This window comes from Danio rerio, chromosome 23 (assembly GCF_049306965.1).
Source record: "Danio rerio strain Tuebingen ecotype United States chromosome 23, GRCz12tu, whole genome shotgun sequence".
Classification (NCBI taxonomy): domain Eukaryota; kingdom Metazoa; phylum Chordata; class Actinopteri; order Cypriniformes; family Danionidae; genus Danio; species Danio rerio.
In genome coordinates, this window is record NC_133198.1 from 24,085,147 (window position 1) to 24,104,746 (window position 19,600).

Sequence of the window (19,600 nt, forward strand, 5' to 3'; positions counted from 1 at the left end):
GTGAGCATTCTGAACGGCAGCTTGTGCAGACAGCGGTTCAACACGCGCAGATCTAGGATTGGCCGTGACCCACCGCTCTTTTTGGGTACGATGAAGTACGGGCTGTAAAACCCACTCTCCATCTCAGCTGGAGGAACTGGCTCGATTGCAACCCGGGAAAGCACGGCTAACATGTCCACCTCAGAATCCGTTGTGACGGCGCTCACCTGCCCGGAGGGGGCGAGCGGGTCTGAATCTTCGTCGGACAGTGATAGCCCACCCTCTGATGCCGCGGTGGACGTCTGGTCTCCGGTGTCAGAGAGTGTGAGAGCTACCATCTGGTTAGACGGATCACTCCCACTGCCCGAAGCTTGGATTGAGCGCCTGGAGGAGCGGGAGGTCCGCGAGCCCTTGGGCGGCGGATTATCTCCCGCTGGGACCCTCAGATCTGCCCGAGCGCCCGCTGCAGAGCAGGAGGCAACTGGGGTGGTTCGCTCTCTAACGTAAGCTAGCCGCAATCTTAGATGCGCTACGGTCATGGCATCGCAGTGACGACATGAACCGCTCGCGAGCACCACATTAACATGCTGGACCCCCAAACATGTAATGCAGTGATCGTGTCCATCATCCGGAGTCAGGAAACCCCCGCATCCAGAAATGCACAGTCGGAGCGCCATCCTGAAAAGGACGTGCTGCACGACGGTGTTGCTCTTTTAGGAAAGTTGCAACTACACGCACCGCTCTGGAGGACCGGACCCAAAGATCGCCAGGCAAGGGAGAAACCCAGCTCGACCGTCTGCCTCCGCGAAAACCCACTCTGGACCGGAAGACACTCGTTCGCTCTGAAGTCGCTTTGATCAGCAAGAGGAACCCTCATCGACTCGATCAGAAAGTCTCTGAAGCGAAAAGGATGGCGTTTGCTCACTCCACGTGTGCTTATATGCTGGGATAATTGGCAATAAAGCACACCTGCGCAAGCTTACGCTGCCAATTCATTGGCTTTCAATGGCCCGTTCAATACTCTTTCAGACAAGCGGCTTCTGAACCGAATCCTCCCATACGTGGATTTTCTAAGATCAAACCCACCTATAGCATTGGAGTTCCCCAGCCGTAGGGGAACTAGGTATTGCACCGTTTCAAAACAGGCAAGAGCAGGTTGCCAGATTGACGATACCAACAAAGGCCGATTTAAGTTGTGTTCTAAGTAAAAACAACGGCATGCGATAGAAGGAATATTTTGCATATTAAAAGAAGTTTTTGTCTAAACCAACACCTGAAATTTATATATTAGAAGCGACTTTTATTTATTGCAGGTAAACAGCAGAAAACTGACAATGATTACCCCAGGTACACCTTGCGTGCTTTATTCAGTGTTAAATGCTAATAATGTGAGTTTGAATGCCATTTTACATGACAATTATTGCCTTACTACTGAAAGCAGCAGAAAATAGTTCACCTCAATCTTGAAAATAGAATAAACCGTTTAGATCTGTGACTCAGTGCAAGCGAACACATATCAGTGATTCAGCATGTGCATTTAATAATGTTAAAGATGTTTAATATGTATTAATTAGATTGTAAACCTTACCGTTTCGTTGGAGGGCAGTAAGTGCAATATTCTGTATTTCTGATTGGATTCAAATTTCTGTGTTCGGTCTGGTGCAAACAGCCCAATTGCTTATCACTGCAAATCTCATCATGTAGCGTGTTGTTATAGGACACAGGGTTTCAATGTAACCTGCTCACCTAATGTATTTTTATGCATTAGAAGAGTAAAAAACTTACATACAGCACCTTTAAAATTAGCTTACTAGAAAAGGTTCATTTGATTCAACAACAAAAAAAATTAAGGCATGATTGTTATTTTTACAGTGATACCAATGCTTTTATTTATTTATTTATTTCTACCTCTTATCCATTACTTTTGTGGATGTGTAAATTATACACTCCTTTAGACAATGTCAAAATTGGCCCATATAAAAACGAAAACATGTAAAGCCACGAAAAATTCTTCTATAGTGGAGAAGTGTTGAATCTTGCCAATGGCAGATAAACTGGAAAAGTTTTATTAAAGGTTGTTTTTTTGTTTCTTTTTTTGCAAAGAAAAAGAAAGAACCGACTTCAAAATTGCATTCAAACAGGTGTACGATATAATAAAATAAAACAATATTTTGATCAGGAAAAAGTTCAAAAGATCTGTTTTTATAGGGAATAGGGAAATGAGTTAGATTAAAAAGTATTTAAATTTACAATTGGGAATTTTTTTGCAACCTAATGTAGATGCAGTAAATAAGACGAAGACTCACATCTACAGCGCTTGCCATCTGCTGTAAGCTGGTATCCACGTCTGCAGCGGCACTGGAAGTGAACTGGAGAAAGCTGGACACATTCATGCTCACAACCTCCATTATTTACCGAACAGGATAAAACAGCTGGAGGGAAAGAATGAGAAAAATGACAGGGAAATGACAGTTAAGATGCAGTTCACAATTAAAAACAATTCATTATACATTCATGGGAAAAACTTAGAACATCTTATTCAATTTTCCATTTGTACATTTCAGAACAATTTTTAAACATTCAATCATTGGCTGGTCTTAAAAGTTGGGAAATAAAATAAAAAAAAATAAAAAAACGTTAGCCACTGCTAGTCGAATGCTTGCAATGATGCTCAGCAGAAGTTTGAGCAGTTGGAGCCTTTAGTGGTACAAGATATGAACACAATGCCTGTCCCACAGCTAAAGCTTTGCAAAAATTGAATCATGCCATAAGACAATGATTCGAAGCATACCAGTACATCTACTAAAGCGAAACTGAAGAGAAAAACTAAAACAGTCTGGGTGTTTACTTTAACTACTTACAGCTAAAAGTGGATCTTCAAAACCTCCCAAAGTTTATGTTGTTTTTTTAATTCTTTCCCGATTTGGAAAACCATAAAAATCAGTAGGGGGTCCTAACTTTTTAACATGAATATATTGTATTTGTATATGACCACACACAGTGTACCTGTCCTGACATGGCTACTTCCAGCACGATATGGCAATGTCAAGCAATGTCAAAAATTCTCAAACGAATTTCTTGAACTGTAAGATGAAAAAACTCACACAGCCTACTCATACTACTCATTTGATCTCGTCCTCTTGGTTTTGAAGAATGGCAGAGAGCTGTTCCCCCGATCCCTGCCCTCGGGCTCCATGTATAAACCCATAGTGAGATCTATACCATCAGCCTGTATGCAAAATCTGTGACTACACCATGCTGGTTTTATTGGCCCATATGTCAAACTGAATTCCAGCAATGGAATAAAAAGGTCAAATACAAAATAGACAAAATAAAAATTAAATACTTTAGCTTATACAAAAATAAGCCATTATAAAAAATGTAATTAAGTCATATACCCTTTTCACATTTTTTTCTCAGCAGTTAAAGTCATTATATAATTGGGTAAACTTAGAGAACAGTTAATGAAAGAATATCAGAAAGCCTAACAGAAAACTCCACGAAACAAACTGTGATCCATACACTAATAAAAAAAAAATATTTATTTTTTGGTCGTTCAAACTACTTATTTAAAATGAGCCAAAACAACACAATTCTGGAGATTTCATTAGGACTTAATTAATTTTTTTACTTATTTTTTATGTTCAATCCACATACATTTGTTAAAAGTGTAAAGTTAAATTAATTTGTGTTGGGACAACATGCACATGGAACCCTGCATTTTTTACAGTGTAAAATCCTGTAGGTTGGTAAATGTTTAGGATCAAATAACTAATTTTGTCGCAGTAAAATAACACTGAAACCCTCTGAATATTTGGAGATTAACCTGCAAGTTTGTTGATCGTCGTCGGCTCCCTGGTGCTGTCTGTGCCTCACACATCCTGACAAGTGAAGTTGCGGGCTCATAGATCGCCTCCTGGAGGCTGTATACAGTAAGTCCGCCTACCCTCCACCCAGTAAAAGAAATTTCACTTCCAAAAAAGTTTTCCGATAGATTGTTAATTTAATGCAATTGCTATGATGTAGAAATCGGCGCAGTTGATCATTTTTTTGCGATAAGTTTGATTTTAGCCAGTTGCTAGAGGTGCTATAAAAACGGGGCGTGTCCACTGATGAGTAGGCGTGTCGTTATGATAGACCGCTGTGATTTACAGATTCAAAGCGGACTGTGTCGCTTCTATGGTTGCGCTTTAAGAGGAGATTAATTCTGTAATCAAATAGGCCTAAATTGCTGTGCTATTTTACTCTGAGAAAATGAGTTTAGTTTTTTTCAGCAAATGAGTTTGGTTTTTTGGTTTCTTTCAGTAAACATTTACCGACCAACAGGCTCTGACGGATGAATATTTTTTTCGGTAACGTTAATGTTTGCTTCATAAATGACTAATAAAAAATGTTTTGGCTAAGACAACACGCCTAAATTAACCTTAGCATTAGCCATGATAGGAAAGAGCAGGTGATCGTTATTTGTCAGTTACTAGTTATTTTATGTGTAGATAATAATAAATAGAAAGACACAAGTTGGACCTACTGTTGAGGACCAAATTGGAATTTTGCTTTTCCAAAAAATATCAATGATCTATAACAAAATAGAGCTTTAGTATTATATTTATATACTTTAAATAGGCTACATCATTTACGATCACAAGTTATATTTTACTTTTGAAAAGGTAAAGTTGCAATTGTACATTAATTAACATTCAGCTTAAACTAAATTAAACGTTCGACTTATCCCTGCCCGCCCATGCAGAACAAACCCATAAAATTAAGTCACATGAAAGATAATTATAATGTTTTTACACTTTCTGATAATAATGAGATACCTTAAAAATGTATCTTCCATTTATTACAACTTAAAAATAGTAAATGATGTATATTTTTATACTTTACCAATGCCGTTTAAAGTATAATAAAAAAAATAAAATTTAAATAAAATTGAAAAAATATTTTAAAACAATATTTTTCTCAATTATTCTCACTTGTTTGGTAAAAGCATAACTGTGTGTTAACATTATTTCATTTGAAGATGTTATTTTGATATTATATTTAAACAATAAATTGAACATTTTAATTATATAAATTATAATATAAAATTATCTTAAAGATTACTATATTATCTATTTTTAGCCTTTTTATATTTTGTTCAGCCTTGTAAACTGTGCACTTTTAAAATGATGTGTTAAAATGTACACAAAATATGTGTTAAACATGTAAATATATTTTTTTTTGTATATGTTGGGAACTGTTTCATACATATTTGACATTTTATTTGACGTGTGTAGATATGAGTTCAATTTAATGAATGCTTTTTATAAAGTGAGTTTTTATATTACGTACAATGAATTGTTGGTACAATAAAATGCTGTAAAACATTTGAATGCATTAATTCCATGTTAAAAGGGAAAAAATAAACAGTATGTGAACAGTGTTTAATGTATCCTGTGAGATTTTGTTAATTGATTTTGCATTTATAATATTTTTAACATTTAAAGTTATAAATACTGAATAGTAACACACAGTTGTGTCAGATACATACAAAAACAGCACATCTGTGTGTCTACTTATGCTGCACATTGTATTACATTTTATGACACATTTTGTGTGTTGCACTAAACTCAACATTTGTTGTCCCTGAGCACACTCAGGACATGTGTTGAAAATAACACATATTGTGTTGTTTTCAACACATTCGGTTTTAGAGTGTGTTTACGTGAATATGTGTTATTTTTATAGCTGTTTTGTTAATGAATCTGCCACAAATAAAATATATGTTGGACATTTTGGCGACTTTCGCTTTATATGAAGAAACTATAAGCTGTTTGTTTACATTTTTATTAACTAAATCTTTTCGTTTGCCTTTCATCATTAGTGTGTTTTAGCTTAACTTGTATGTGCAGTTTTTAAAACATAACAAATTTCTCGGATTCTATTTAGAACGCGCTATAATGACGTGAGAGCCGTGGCAGGTTTATATGAACATTCTTTATTAAAATTCTTTGTTGGGTGTTCAGGCGTTTGTTGGTTAGTGGTGTTTGTGCGGTTTGTGATTTTTGCTATTGATTACGGTTATTGATTCTCGGTTTTTGACACTTTTTCAGACTTCGACTACGGCTTTGGATTTGCGTTTCACTCGGTTTTGGACTCCCGGTAACGACCCTTTTCTGTATTTGACAAACGGCTTCGGACACCCCTCGGATTGGTTTATACTCGGCAAAACCCCCATAATGGGAGTTTTTCAGTGTGTGTAAGTATTTGATTTGCACACATATAGACCTAATAGTGAATTCACAAATGTTTACTCTTCAGTAAAGAATTTGTATTAAAAATTATTCAAATTATCAATGTATTGTCTTCATTATTAAGTAACTAGCATTACTTGCACTGTAAGTGTGTGTGTGTATGGAGAAAAATAATACATTTTGTTTCCTCATACAGTTAAAGTTAACATACATATGTATTAGCCAGCTGTGTATGTACACTATTTCTCATTTGTAACCCTCTTTCTTGTGCAGGAGGAAACACCTAGCAAGGTGTTTGGTGTGCCCTTATCTCATCTAAGGAAGACCGGTCAGATGAGGCAAGGTCTCCCTTTGCTCCTCACACATTTAGTGGGCTTCCTGGAGAAGCATGGTGAGCACTGTGTGTTTGAAAGTGTTTCCAAGTCAATTACGCTGAGACTATATTTGTAAAATATGTGTTTGTGTTTAGGCCTCAGTACAAGCGGCCTATTCAGGGCTGATGGTGCAATATTGCGCCAATATGAGCTAAGGAAATGCTTTGATCGTGGAGGCTTTCCAGAGCTGAACATTGAGGATGTTCATTCCTCAGCCTCTGTTTTAAAGCATTTCCTCAGAGTGCTTCCCGGTGGTCTTATTCCAGCACAACTCATGATCAAGCTGCTGGAGGTGTTCAGGAGTAAGTGAAGTACAAATGCTGATTAGTGAACATTTAATGTACTTGCTCTATCAAATTCTTGAATTCTTTAAATATGTTATCTTGCAGTGTTCAAACTGAGCAAACGTCACCGAGCAGTGACGAAAATCCTGGACAGGCTTCCAGAGGAAAATTTTAACCTCCTCTGCTATTTGGTTTTCTTCCTGTCCCATGTGGCTTCTAAAAGAGGTGTCAACAGAATGAGCACCACCAACCTGTCCTTAGTGTTTGGTCCAATCATCTTTCAGTAAGTGTTTGTAAATCTGTATTCAGCTGATGTTGTGTGTACTTCAGAGCACATTAGACATATGTTCTGGACTGAAGGGTCTTACATGCCCCAATATTTAAGATCTGAAACGACAGAGCGGTCTGATAGAGCTGTCAATCAAAAAAGTAAGATGTCTGGTGCATTTATTAATGTGACATGTTTGGTTATCTGCATGTGCAGTGTTCCTCAAGGCCCCACAATGCTTGAGGAGCAGGAGATGTGGATCAGCTTTACTGAGTACATGCTGGACAACCTGAAACATCTACTCCCCAACATGTACACTTATGAATCTGCCAGCAACTCACCAGTGAGTATATACTTTCAATTGATGACATCTGAGTGTAGAAAACGATGATGGATAATAATTTTGGTTTGTGAGACACTTAGAGATGTATTTTTGTGTTTGAGGCTGTCAATGTGTTTGAGGCGGGGGGAGACTCCACTATTGAGTGTGTCCAGCAGCTGCCTCTCACAGAGACCAGGTATAGATGTTAAACACAAACACACACAGCAGACTGATGCTGGTCAGATCACAAACTCCCACAAATTGTTTTTGGTAATTAACATATTGTGGAGTGCTTGCAAGTCATCCATATTCATGCTTGTGATGTGTGTCTTTGAAAGATCAAAGTCACCAAAAATTGGACGACTTGGGCATCTAAGATGAAGAATAACAAATTTTTGGAGAAAGTTTGGCTCATGCACTGGCGAAGTGGAAGTGGTTGAAGAACCCTATGTGGCTGGAGATGGTCTACAGCAGTCGCAGCAGACAGTGAGAGTTACTGGAAGAGAGTGAGGGCTGGTGAGGTCACCAGAAAACAACGGGGCTGGTGAAGGGTTGGTGAGGGTCACCACAGATGATGAGGGATGGTGAGGGTCACCACAGACAATGAGGGATGGTGAGGGTCACCATATGATGATGATGCACGCATATGATTATGAAGACAAAGCAGATGCTGATTCTGACTCTGAAGCAGATTGAAATAAAACTTGTCATCTTCATTCAATAAGTGTCTCTCTCCTTTTTTGATGTCTTTTGTGTTTAGTTATGCTGTAAGTTGTTCATTTTTCTGCACTCAAATGTTAACATCTTTCAATACATTCACAACAAATTAAACATGTATTACAAAATAGTTAACAATAGAACTTTACTCACATAACCCTATAAATACAACAAGTTAACAGTAACTTACTGCATACTAAGTGCGCAAACTTAATGTTTTTTATCTTTTAATATTTTGATGCATTTTTTTCTAAATTTTTAAGTTCTTAGTCACCTTTGCCATGGGATTGGTTTGTACACAAAGACACATTGTAGCACAGCAAACAACATTTATTAGTCTGTTTATTTAAATTATACATAAAAAAGTCAATTAAATATGTAATAAATTCTAAAACATCCTATTGTAAACTTAAATGGCAACCACTACCTCAAATACAGTGAGTAACACGAGAGACACTGTCAATTATTCTCAGAGATTTAATGTGCAGATTGTTAAAAACATATATATCATGCTTTGTATAAATATTTTTTTCCAATTTCAAATGACATGTAAATGTATAATCTAGAAATATAGATATTTACATTTGAATTTATTGCTAAGTTTAATATATTTTTTCAACAATTAAATATATTTTATATACATTAAACAATTAGCTATTCATTTAATATATTTATTATTTTAATTATGTTAATTATACTAATACATAGTATTTTATGTAATTTTTCTAGGTACTGTATGTAAATGTGTATTCAATGTTAAAAACATTTGTAAAGGTGTGGTTATACAAAATGCAATCAATGCACTAATGAATAAATAAACATGGTTAGTACTACACCTTTAATGTACTAAACGATAATTTGATAAATTTTGTAGGGCAAAGAGGACAAATTTAATGTTGGATAAAGCAAGGCCAGTTCCACAGTTAAATCACTGAGGGTGCTTGTAAAATGAGTGATGGTGCTCTCTTTGGCATATAATCACTAACAATCATCTCAATAAAACGTTACACTTTTTAATTAAAAAGGCCATTTTAATTCTATTTATCATAATGGTTTATTTATTTTCCTTACAAAAACATTTGTTTAAAAGTGCTCCATGTATTTACTGCTGAGGACATCGACCTGCACAGATTGTTGAGCATAGATTTAGTTTATTATAGTTTTTAAACGTTTTTTTTTTTTTTTTCTTTTAAAGAAAGTTTATATTGGGGAAAAAAGTGTATGGATACAGATAGAGCTTGCTTGTTTTTACACCAAATTTTAAAAATTTATTAAAAATATGTAAAATTTAATTTTTTTATTTTTAATTTATTATTGTATTATCAAATGTATTATATTATAATATTTTTTAATAGGACAAATAAAAATATTTTTCATCTGGGCCATTTAAAAAATTCCTTAGCCTTAGCCATTTAAGAAAATGGTCCTAAAAATGTCTTTAAAAGTTTTAAATGTCTTTTAAATGTCTTTAAAAGTCTTTAATTTAGTCTTTAATTTAACCCTGTTTATCGCCTCCCACTAAGAAGTTCGCTGGTTTGAGTCTCTGCTGGGTCAGTTTGCAGTTCTCCCCATCATTGTTTTAACCAATAAGCAAGGTAAGTGGCTGCTTAAGGTAATCTGGGGCCCCCAATAAATATCTAGAAGTATAAATTATACCTATAAACTATATATAATTCATTCCTCAGCCTCTGTTTTAAAGCATTTCCTCAGAGTGCTTCCCAGTGGTCTTATTCCAGCACCACTCATGATCAAGCTGTTGGAGGTGTTCAGGAGTAAGTGAAGTACAAATGCTGATTAGTGAACATTTATTGTACTTCATCTATCAAATTCTTGAATTCTTTAAATATGTTATCTTGCAGTGTTCAAACTGAGCAAACGTCACCGAGCAGTGAAGAAAATCCTGGACAGCCTTCCAGAGGAAAATTTTAACCTCCTCTGCTATTTGGTTTTCTTCCTGTCCCATGTGGCTGCTGAAAGAGGTGTCAACAGAATGAGCACCACCAACCTGTCCTTATAAACTATATATAACATTGTTTTCTGACATTTTTTTTTTGGATGGTGAGAGTTACAAATACAATTTTAACATTATTAAATATTATTTAATGTACAATCAAATATAATAGTATTATAATAAAATAATGTTAAAGTGACCAGATCTCACTCTAGCAAGCCAGTGGGTGTCCAGTATAATACTATTTAAAAATAAGATGCTGAGATGAATAATTTGTCTTCTCCACATACTGGTTAGTACAATTTTTTTGCATGCAAATTCAAACTATTCTTGTCAGGCTGTTATATTTTAGTGCTTTAATAAGATCTTGCAGCTGAAGACATTAAACTGCAAAACAAATGTGTTGTTTTTGGGAGAAAATGTTAAAAAACTGTCAGCACTTTGTTTGTTTAAGACTGCATTCACTTTATATAATACTTTGTGGTAGCACCTTTGGCTTTAATTACATCAGTAATTCTGTTTGGATTGGACTCTATCAACAAAGCACATCTGGAATTCACCACTTTATCCCTCCTTTCTTGCAAGAAAAGTTCAAATTGCAAAATGACTTCCAGTTCACAGCCCGGTATGGGGTTTACAGATTTGTTACAGATCTGAAGCCTGTCAACTGACACTAACACCATTCAGGACAATGATCTTTAAAAAAAATAAATAAATAAAGAATAATTTTTTTGGTAGGGAGATTTGAATACTTACTGTATTGGCAAAATATATCTCTCTCCATACAGTATGTATATATATATATATATATATATATATATATATATATATATATATATATATATATATATATATATATATATATATATATATATATATATATATATATATTTATATATATATACTTTTACATAAAAGGGGTAATTCACGAAAGAATGTTGTTATTTAGTCATGCTTGGGCTGTCAAAAATAGGTAATGTTTTTCTTCAGTTAAACAAAGCGTTTTTAGCTGAAACTGTGTTCCTTGGGGTCTCATGACAAATAAAAGCATAAATATAAACTCCTAATGCTACTTTAAAGTCTTTTGATGTAACGCAATCAGTCTGTGCAAATTTATTTACAGCATTGTTAATCTTTCAGCAAACAGTCCACAGGGATGTCTTGTTCACAAGAAAATCATTTATTTAAATGGGCTTTAAGTCAAGAGCCATGGGTATTCATTTAGTTTTGCCAGTATATGTTTAACACGGAGTCGGGGTAAAACCAGGTGAGGGTCCAAATGCAGATTATTTACAACTAACTCAGCCAGGCAATGGTGAAAACAGTAGCAAACGGTATCATGGGGGTAAACCAAAAGCGTAGTCTTGGTCACAGGCAAAGAGGTCGGAGCAGGTGGCTAACAGCATAAACAATTAAACAAGGATCAAAAGGCACGGCAAGGCTAGACAGGAATAATGTTGGTAATATTACAGGTGAACAAGACTCAGCAAAGTCTGTGTGTGAGAGGTGAATATAAAGTCCAGGTAATCAGTCCATGATGAGTTATAAGCTGTGTGTGTAATCAAGGGGAGTCAGGAACTGGTGTGTGTGAGGTGCATGATGGTATTTGCAGTCCAGTTCAGTGATAGATGTGTAGATCTCCAGCGATCCGAAAGGGTTAGATCACTGGTGATCATGACAATATTTTTTTTTTGACTCTCAAAGTCCCAGTAGCCTTGATATTTTATGAGTAATTACACACCGTAATTTCAGCTAAAAGTCTTCCTTAATGTTTAACTAGAAACAAAACAGAAAATGTTCATTTTTATGTGAACTATCCCAAATAATTAATATTTTGATGAAAATGTGCCAATTTTATAATCTACTTTTGTTCAAATTATAGTAGATATTAAATATTTTAATCATTTTACATCTAAATTACAAATGTAGAGTTTAAGATCCACTCTTTCTATGAAAATATCAAAGAGACTTGAGGAACAACCACTGAATAGTCTTGTTTAAAGCATTCTTTACAAAAATCCTCCAAGCAATTATTTCCCAAAGCTGAATCATTTAGCAAAAACAGTTTACTGCGACTAGACCATTTTTCTCTGATGACTGATATGGGGCTTTGATGGAAAAGCAAACAGTCTCTTACCGTGCTCAAGTGTTTAGACTGTGATGCTTGGCCATGTTTTTCAAAAAGGATAGTCATCTCAGGACAAAAATATCTTTGTTCTGCACTATTTAAAAGCCATCTGTTGTGGTAAGAGAACAGACTGTGGGAATGTTTGTGGTTGATAACGACAACCTGTAATCTCAGGTCATTAATGTCCAGAATGATGCTTCCAGAGTAAACCCTGAGACGTGAAAGATTTCAGATTTAAGACTGGTGGATCAACTCTTTCATTATCCCTTGTCTAATGATGAGCCTGCTGTGCGGATGATGTCCTGATGTCAGTGGCCTTCCAGTCGTTCTCCACCCTCTTTTTCTGTGATTGTTCACTGACCTCTTTCATCAAACAGAGTCAGACAAAGGTTACAGCTTAGCTCCAGACAATTATATACAGTAGTTCAGTTCATTTGAGGCATTTGATCAGCCAAGGGCGGAAAAAATAAGAAAGATGAGGCAACACAGAAACAAAAACAATAACAACAACAGAAGAAAAGAAAATCTGAAAAATACAAATTTCTACCTAATATGCATCTTTGATAGTTGGACACAGAATTTAAAAAGTTTACATTTTTGTTTTAGCACTTCATCTTTTTAGCACTTTAATAGTCATCCAAGTCATTCTTAATCGAATATAGGTTTAAACTTATAGACCATTTCGAGGGATGTAAACAGTAACATTGGTCCTAATGTATTTCCTGTTTTACTTTTTAAATTTCCATAGCTTCAGAGAATACAAAAAGGTCCAGATATTGATAAATAATGTAATGATAGCGGTTTTAAAAGGAAAATAGGATTGAATTGCCTCTTGTTACACTTACGAAATAGTATGATAACAAGTAGGAAATGTTCAAGGGCAAAAGACATGACCACTTTGAAATTATCTATAATGCAAAACTGCATTATAGCAATGTTAAATATAGCTAATTACAAACTGCTTTGTATTCTACTTTACACACAGCCGCTGGATTGCTATCTACTCACACACATGGTGTTGTATTGACAACAATCCACATGTAAAAACAAAGGACTTTTCAATTATTATGGTTATTCAAACCCTTAAATAAACTAGTCAATCGATCATTTGAAGTCATTTGAATGTTAATTATTTAGCAGGAAAATGACTAAATGATCTCTCTACCACCCCTTAACATTTCAACAGTAATGTTTGCTTATGAAATAATCAGTACTGTATTACTTTTAGCAAGAAATTATGATGTTTTAGAGGTGTAACAAAAATTAAATGTATCTAATTTAATCATTTATACAATTTATTATAATATATTTATTTATAATATATAATTTATTTTTGTCTTGTTTGTAGTCCAACTATCTAGGTTATAATAATTTTTCTTACTGGTAGTTAATTTTACTTATTTTAAGAAAAAAATATAAATTTTGACTTCTGAAGGTGAAAACAAAACAATATTTTACTTGATCCAATAATTTGCAGATATTTTTTGGATTGTGATTAGTCTATTTCTGTACCTGAATACTGTTAGACTGCCCAGAAAGGTCAAATCGAGCTATTCAAACTATTTTCCTTTATTCATTTTTCATTCACTTAGATTGATTTTAAAAATATATTAAAGACATCTCTCTTAGGTGTAATTTGCTTTCGAAGTATTTTTACATTTCATTTTTAGCGATCCTCATGTTTACAATTGCGCTCTCTTCGCAGTGCACTTTGCACAAACATTGATGTCAAAGCTAGTATCTTTTTTTACAGGCATTGCTCCAAAGCTTGTGAAAACAAAACAAAAAACATAGTACACATTATTGCTTTTTTTTATAATAGGTTATTTATTAAGAAATGTAGCCTATATATGACATGGCCATGGGCCTGTTGGTTAGAACATTTCTGCAGTGGTTTGCATGTGTCAAATTGTAAAAGTAGACTTTAAATTTTTTTTTAAACAATATAATAATAATAATAATAATAATAAATCATCATAATAATTATTATGATTAAAGTATTAATTTTTTTCATTTCCTAGTAAATAATAAACAATAAATTTCATTTCTTAATAAATAGCCTCATTATTTATGTATTTCTATGATTTATATATGATAATAGAGTACATTTTATCTTTTTGTAAGTGGTTTTATAATAGAATATTTATTGTTTTCAATAATATTCATAAAGGAAAAATGGACCCTTTATGTGCCATTTACATATATTTTAATTGTTATGGAAAACCAGTGCATGTTTTGACCAAAACTAATATTGAATTTTAATTTTTTACATGCGTTGGCGTGTAAAACCATCTAATTTGCACAAAGAAATTATGGGTTTTTTCTGTAAAGAAGTAGTTACTCCACCTGTTAAGAGCATCGTTATGGGAGTTGTATATTATTATAACTAAAGTGGTTCAAATGATGGATCTGCAACAGAGAAACTACAGGTTTTGCTAAACACTCGTCACTACATCATTCATTTCCCAAACGATGCATCGTACTATGATAGTTCAGCCTCGAGTTATATTGTTGTTTGGGAAACGCACCCCAGTTAAACTATTCATATCGCAATATTTATCGAAGAAAAATAAAATACTGCAATATCAGATTTGTCCACTATTGTTCAGCCCTACTATCTTATTCAATACTTTCTGTATAAAGCTACACAGAGGCATTGCTTTTTTTGAATGTTCAAATAGGTCAAACTTTGTAAAGAGAGTCAGCCATACTTACTGTAACACCACTAAAATGCCTGAGCATCACAGCAGTTTTAAACCACAAATCTGAAACCATTCAAGACACTGGCTGCCAAATATCCTCAATCCACAGTCTACATTTCAGTATTGAGACTAAATATATATTGTCATAACAGGCACATCAGTCAGCCTCAGTGTGGAGGAGTGTGTCTGTCCTCAAAAATCCCTGCATATAATACTTAAAAACGGTCCAAATCAGATCTTAAAGTGTCACTATAATCATACAGTAGTCTCTCCTTCCAAAATAAACTGTTCAATAATGTTGACAAAGGATCATTTTCTGAGGTGAGAATGTGAAAGAAATCTTTACATTTTCGATGTATGATGGGATGATATGTATTTTGGCAGAGAAAGCTTGGGTTAATTGAAAACAATTAAGGTTTTATCTAGCGGTCATAAGTCAGAGCTTAATAAGAGCTTCTGGCTTGAGGTATCAGAAAGATTACTAGCTTCTTAAATTACAGTTAAATGAAACCATGATCCTGGATGAAGCCCCCATTGATTAATTAGCAGCATCTGTTTTTGGTTTACTTTAATATTGCGTTCCATCTCAGCTTCAGTTTAGATTGTGGTTTCATAAAAGAGTTGGTTTGATATCAGAAAAGAGATAGATGGCCCTGGACTCCTCGGCTCGCTTGGGAAGGTAGAAGATTCAACTGCTGATTCAGCTGAAAAAACGCTGCTACTGCATCAGACATACAGCAAAGAAAACAGATTCCAGAATTCAACTTTCCTAAATGGATTATTAATGCCATTTATTATTTACATGTCAAATAGGCTTGGAAACGGAATGGAATGTTTTTGGTTCAAAATAAGGTAAGCTCCATCATCAGCATATGCAACATGCAAGCAATAACAACTGATTTGTACTTCAATAAAATAAAGCTGAAATAAAATATACAGTAGAGGTCAAAAGCGTCCAGAGGGGAATTTTTTAACGCAGTTTTTGCTTTTTGTAACCCTACAAGTTTATTCAAAGTATTCAAATGAAGAATGTGGCATATTGGCAAGAAGAAAACACTTGGTTAAAGCTATTTAGCTAACAAAAGTATTCATAACAAAGGTAAGGTATTGCTAATCATATACAGTTGAAGTCAGAACTATTAGCCCCCCTGTTTAGTTTTCCCCAATTTCTGTTTAACAGATTTTTTAACACATTTCTGAACATAATAGTTTTAATAACTAATTTCGAATAACTGATTTATTTTATCTTTGCCATGATGACAGTAAATAATATTTTACTAGATATTTTAGGACACTTTTATACAGCTTAAAGTGACATTTAAAGGCTTAACTAGGTTAATTAGGTTAACTAGGCAGGTTAGTGTAATTAGGCAAGTTACTGTATAACGATGGTTTGTTCTGTAGACAACTGAAAAAAAAATAGCTTAAAGGGGCTAATAATTTTGACCTTAAAATGCTTTTCAAAAAATTACTGCTTTTATTCTAGCCGAAATAAAACAAAAAAAGACTTTCTCCAGAAGAAAAGTCTTATTATCAGACATACTGTGAAAATTTCCTTGCTCTGTTAAACATAATTTGGAAAATTTTTAAAATGAAAAAAAAAATCCAAAGGGGGGGCTAATAATTCTCACTTTAACTGTAAAACCAACAAAGTAAACATTGGCAAAGATATAATTGGTTGCTAATATTTACTGCTTCTGTTGTGGATTTAATTAGCAGACATTTCCTATAAACATATCTCATCGCATTTAAAAAATAAAACAAATAAAATGTGAGTAAATACAAGAACAAAACCAAAAATATTCATGAGGATCATTTAAGTAACAACAGTTTTAAGAATCAAGAAACCTTTAAACAAGGTCAGTTATATAAATTAAACAGTTATTTTCTTTTGTGGCCTATAATGTAGGTAAGTGATTTTTATCTTATTCCGACAAGTAAATAAAAAAATAACATGTATTTTGTTTGATATCTCTTATTTGGGTAGAGTAACTGACATTTGGCAGATTCTGTATCAAATCTTCTGGCTTCCACTTTACAAAAGCTTTATGCTTTTCTACCACAGCCGTTCAATGTGTTCTTAAAAAGTATATATATTAACATAGCAACAATGTGTTTATTAGACAAAGATATACATTTTTCTATGGATATCACTATCGGACGCTATATTGTAGAAGTATTACTACAGTATGTACTGTTAGCCTGAAATTAACTAAAACAGTTATGTTTCAGCTGAATTGTCAAGATTATTAAAACATCGATGAGTGTTTACCAGAAAAAGCAAACATTTAATGTTTTTAGCTATTTTGTAGTTGACAATAGCATTTTTACAATGCTTTATAAAGAGTGTGCCTGTGTGGAGTTTGCATGTTCTCCCCGAGTTCGTGCGGGTTTGCTCTGTGCTCCAGTTTCACCCACAAGTCCAAAGACATGCAGTACAGGTGAATTGGGTAAGCTAATTGCCTGTAGTGTATGAGTGTAAATGAGTGTGTATGGATGTTTTCCAGTGATGGGAAGCGCATCAGCTGCGTAAAACATATGCTGGATAAGTTGGTGTTTCATTCTGTTGTGGTGACCCCAAATAAATAAAGGAAAAAAGCCAAAAAGAAAACGAATGAATGAATAAAGAGTGTGTTTTTTTTTAATCATTCTACTATTTCTCAGCGTAAACTATTGAAACACAATCTTGGGAAAAAGGTGTGCATTTGTGCTTACAGTACTCAGTTGGTTTAAGTTGTCTTCGTTTATTGAGTTTCACTGTGCTCAAATTACTTCGTTTAATCAAATAGATTAGGTTCACAGTACTCATTAGGATTAGTTTTTAAACTTAAATGGTTTGTTGCATTAGGTTTTCTCAAATGGTTTGAGTTACCTTAACTTTTTGGGTTTTATAGTGTAAAATTTATGTGCTTTATATTCAAAGTAATCCTTTTAATGACATATTTAATACTTTCTTGTACTTTAAATAAACAAAACTGAGCTTTTGTGAATAAACTGCCAAATCTATGAAGTGAAAAATCCCCCAAAACACATATTTCAACAAAATAAAAAAAAATATTTCAAGCAATATCCAAATTAAAGGTTGTTTAGTTGTCATGCGGCATCCCAGTATAGCACAAAGACAGAGTTTAACTGCCTACTTGGCTCACAATTTGTATTTATTCTGTTCAGTTTCATGTATTCAGTGAATGTCCATGCAGGAAATTCCAAAGCTCTGAAACAGTGCTATACAAAAGCCTTTTATTGCTATTACCGCCACAAATTGGAAAAGCAAAGCCCCTTCATCCAGACACCATTAGCTAAATCGATTCCCACAGGGTTTGGTTTTTTTTCTTTGAAAACTGAATTGTTGAGTTTCACCTGGCACCTTCCGCAGCGCAGTCACATTTGAATAGATGGGTGTGATGGTTTGATAGCGGCTCTGGCAAGCGAACAGTTGGATCCTGATCTGGTCTATCTCAAAGGTCCATCACAAACTCGCCATGACAAGGCCGTACAGTACAGAACAGAACAGAAGCAAACATTCCACTATTAAGAAAACAAGAGGCTCTTTGATTCCCGCTCATACACGGAGCACAAGGTGGAGACCCCAGCTAGCTTTGAAGAGAAACCCGTTCTGTGAAGGCAAACTTTTCTTAGGCCGTGATGATCACAGCCTCGAAAGCTTTGGATGCAAGCCTGTCTGTCTGTTATCTGTCAGTGACCTAACACGACCCCAAAACACTCACCTATGCAGGTGCGGCCATCAACGTGGAGCCGAAAGCCTGGATTGCACTCGCAGTAGTACGAGCCTCTAGTGTTCACACATCTGTGCTGGCAGCCTCCGTTGTGAACCTGGCACTCATCAATATCTGGAAATGGAAAAAAACAGATAAGTACAGCCACACGTTGGATGGTTTAAGCCGAGCTTTTAATAGCATTTAAAGGTCCTCTTTCTTTGTAACTAAAGTATCTTGTAACCAGACAGCTACATGACATCAGGCATGCTTATGAAAATTAATGTTGATTTTATAGTACTTTTCCCACCCTTGTGGTATACTTTCACCAACATTATGTTGTCAAGAGAGCAAAATTAAAACTTGCTGCAAAGTGATGCAAATTATCAGAAGTAAGGAAACCACTGTAGCTCTATTTTCCTGTGGTCATTTAGGCTCCGTTTACACTAATATGTTTTAGTTTTATAACGCATAAATTTTGCTATGGTTGCGCCTTCCATCCACACTACCCTGGAGTTTTCCAGCCCGTAAATGGAGCATTTTGAAAACACTGAATAAGTCGTTTTGGTTTTTAAATGCTGCTGCTCCGTGTCAGTATAGATGGGGGGAAACAGAGACATCTGAAAAGGGAGGTGTGGCTGCAGACTGAATCTGATTGCAGCTTTTTCCTCAATATTAAGAGCACAAAGTTCAGTCTTGCACCCTTTCCCTAAGTTCAGACTTTGCAAGTATTATATGGAAAAAAAACTGCCCACATCAGTGTACTTTATAACGTCATTCGCATCACCCTGCCTACATTGTTTCACTATCTTAACAATAAAATGAAATTATGATATAAGGAACTACCTATTTTCATTTTGATAACAGACACTAAAAATGTTGAGGCATAGCTACATATTCATATGACCGTCATCTTCACTGTA

General features: G+C 34.7%; 2 protein-coding genes across 18 annotated transcripts in view; one reads left to right on the forward strand and one right to left on the reverse strand.

The window, feature by feature from the left end:
* The window catches only part of megf6a (multiple EGF-like-domains 6a), a 142,255-nt gene that overhangs the window by 55,829 nt on the left and 66,826 nt on the right, over window positions 1-19,600 (reverse strand). For 14 of the 17 annotated variants that reach the window (XM_073938929.1, XM_073938926.1, XM_073938924.1 and 11 more), the window contains 2 exons: window positions 18,690-18,812; window positions 2,286-2,411 (listed from right to left, as the gene is read on the reverse strand). In XM_073938929.1, coding sequence (XP_073795030.1) covers window positions 2,286-2,411; window positions 18,690-18,812 — 249 coding nt within the window. Of the gene's footprint in view, window positions 1-2,285; window positions 2,412-3,805; window positions 4,084-18,689; window positions 18,813-19,600 lie in introns of those variants that run through there. The other 3 variants (XM_073938937.1, XM_073938932.1, XM_073938935.1) reach the window with 2 other exon arrangements.
* Window positions 6,465-8,183, forward strand: LOC137490624 (protein FAM13A). Its single transcript, XM_068219046.2, has 6 exons — window positions 6,465-6,606; window positions 6,685-6,891; window positions 6,979-7,156; window positions 7,358-7,484; window positions 7,586-7,659; window positions 7,802-8,183. Exons 1-6 carry the CDS (start codon window positions 6,549-6,551, stop codon window positions 7,842-7,844), a joined length of 687 nt encoding a protein of 228 aa, XP_068075147.2. The 5' UTR covers window positions 6,465-6,548; the 3' UTR covers window positions 7,845-8,183.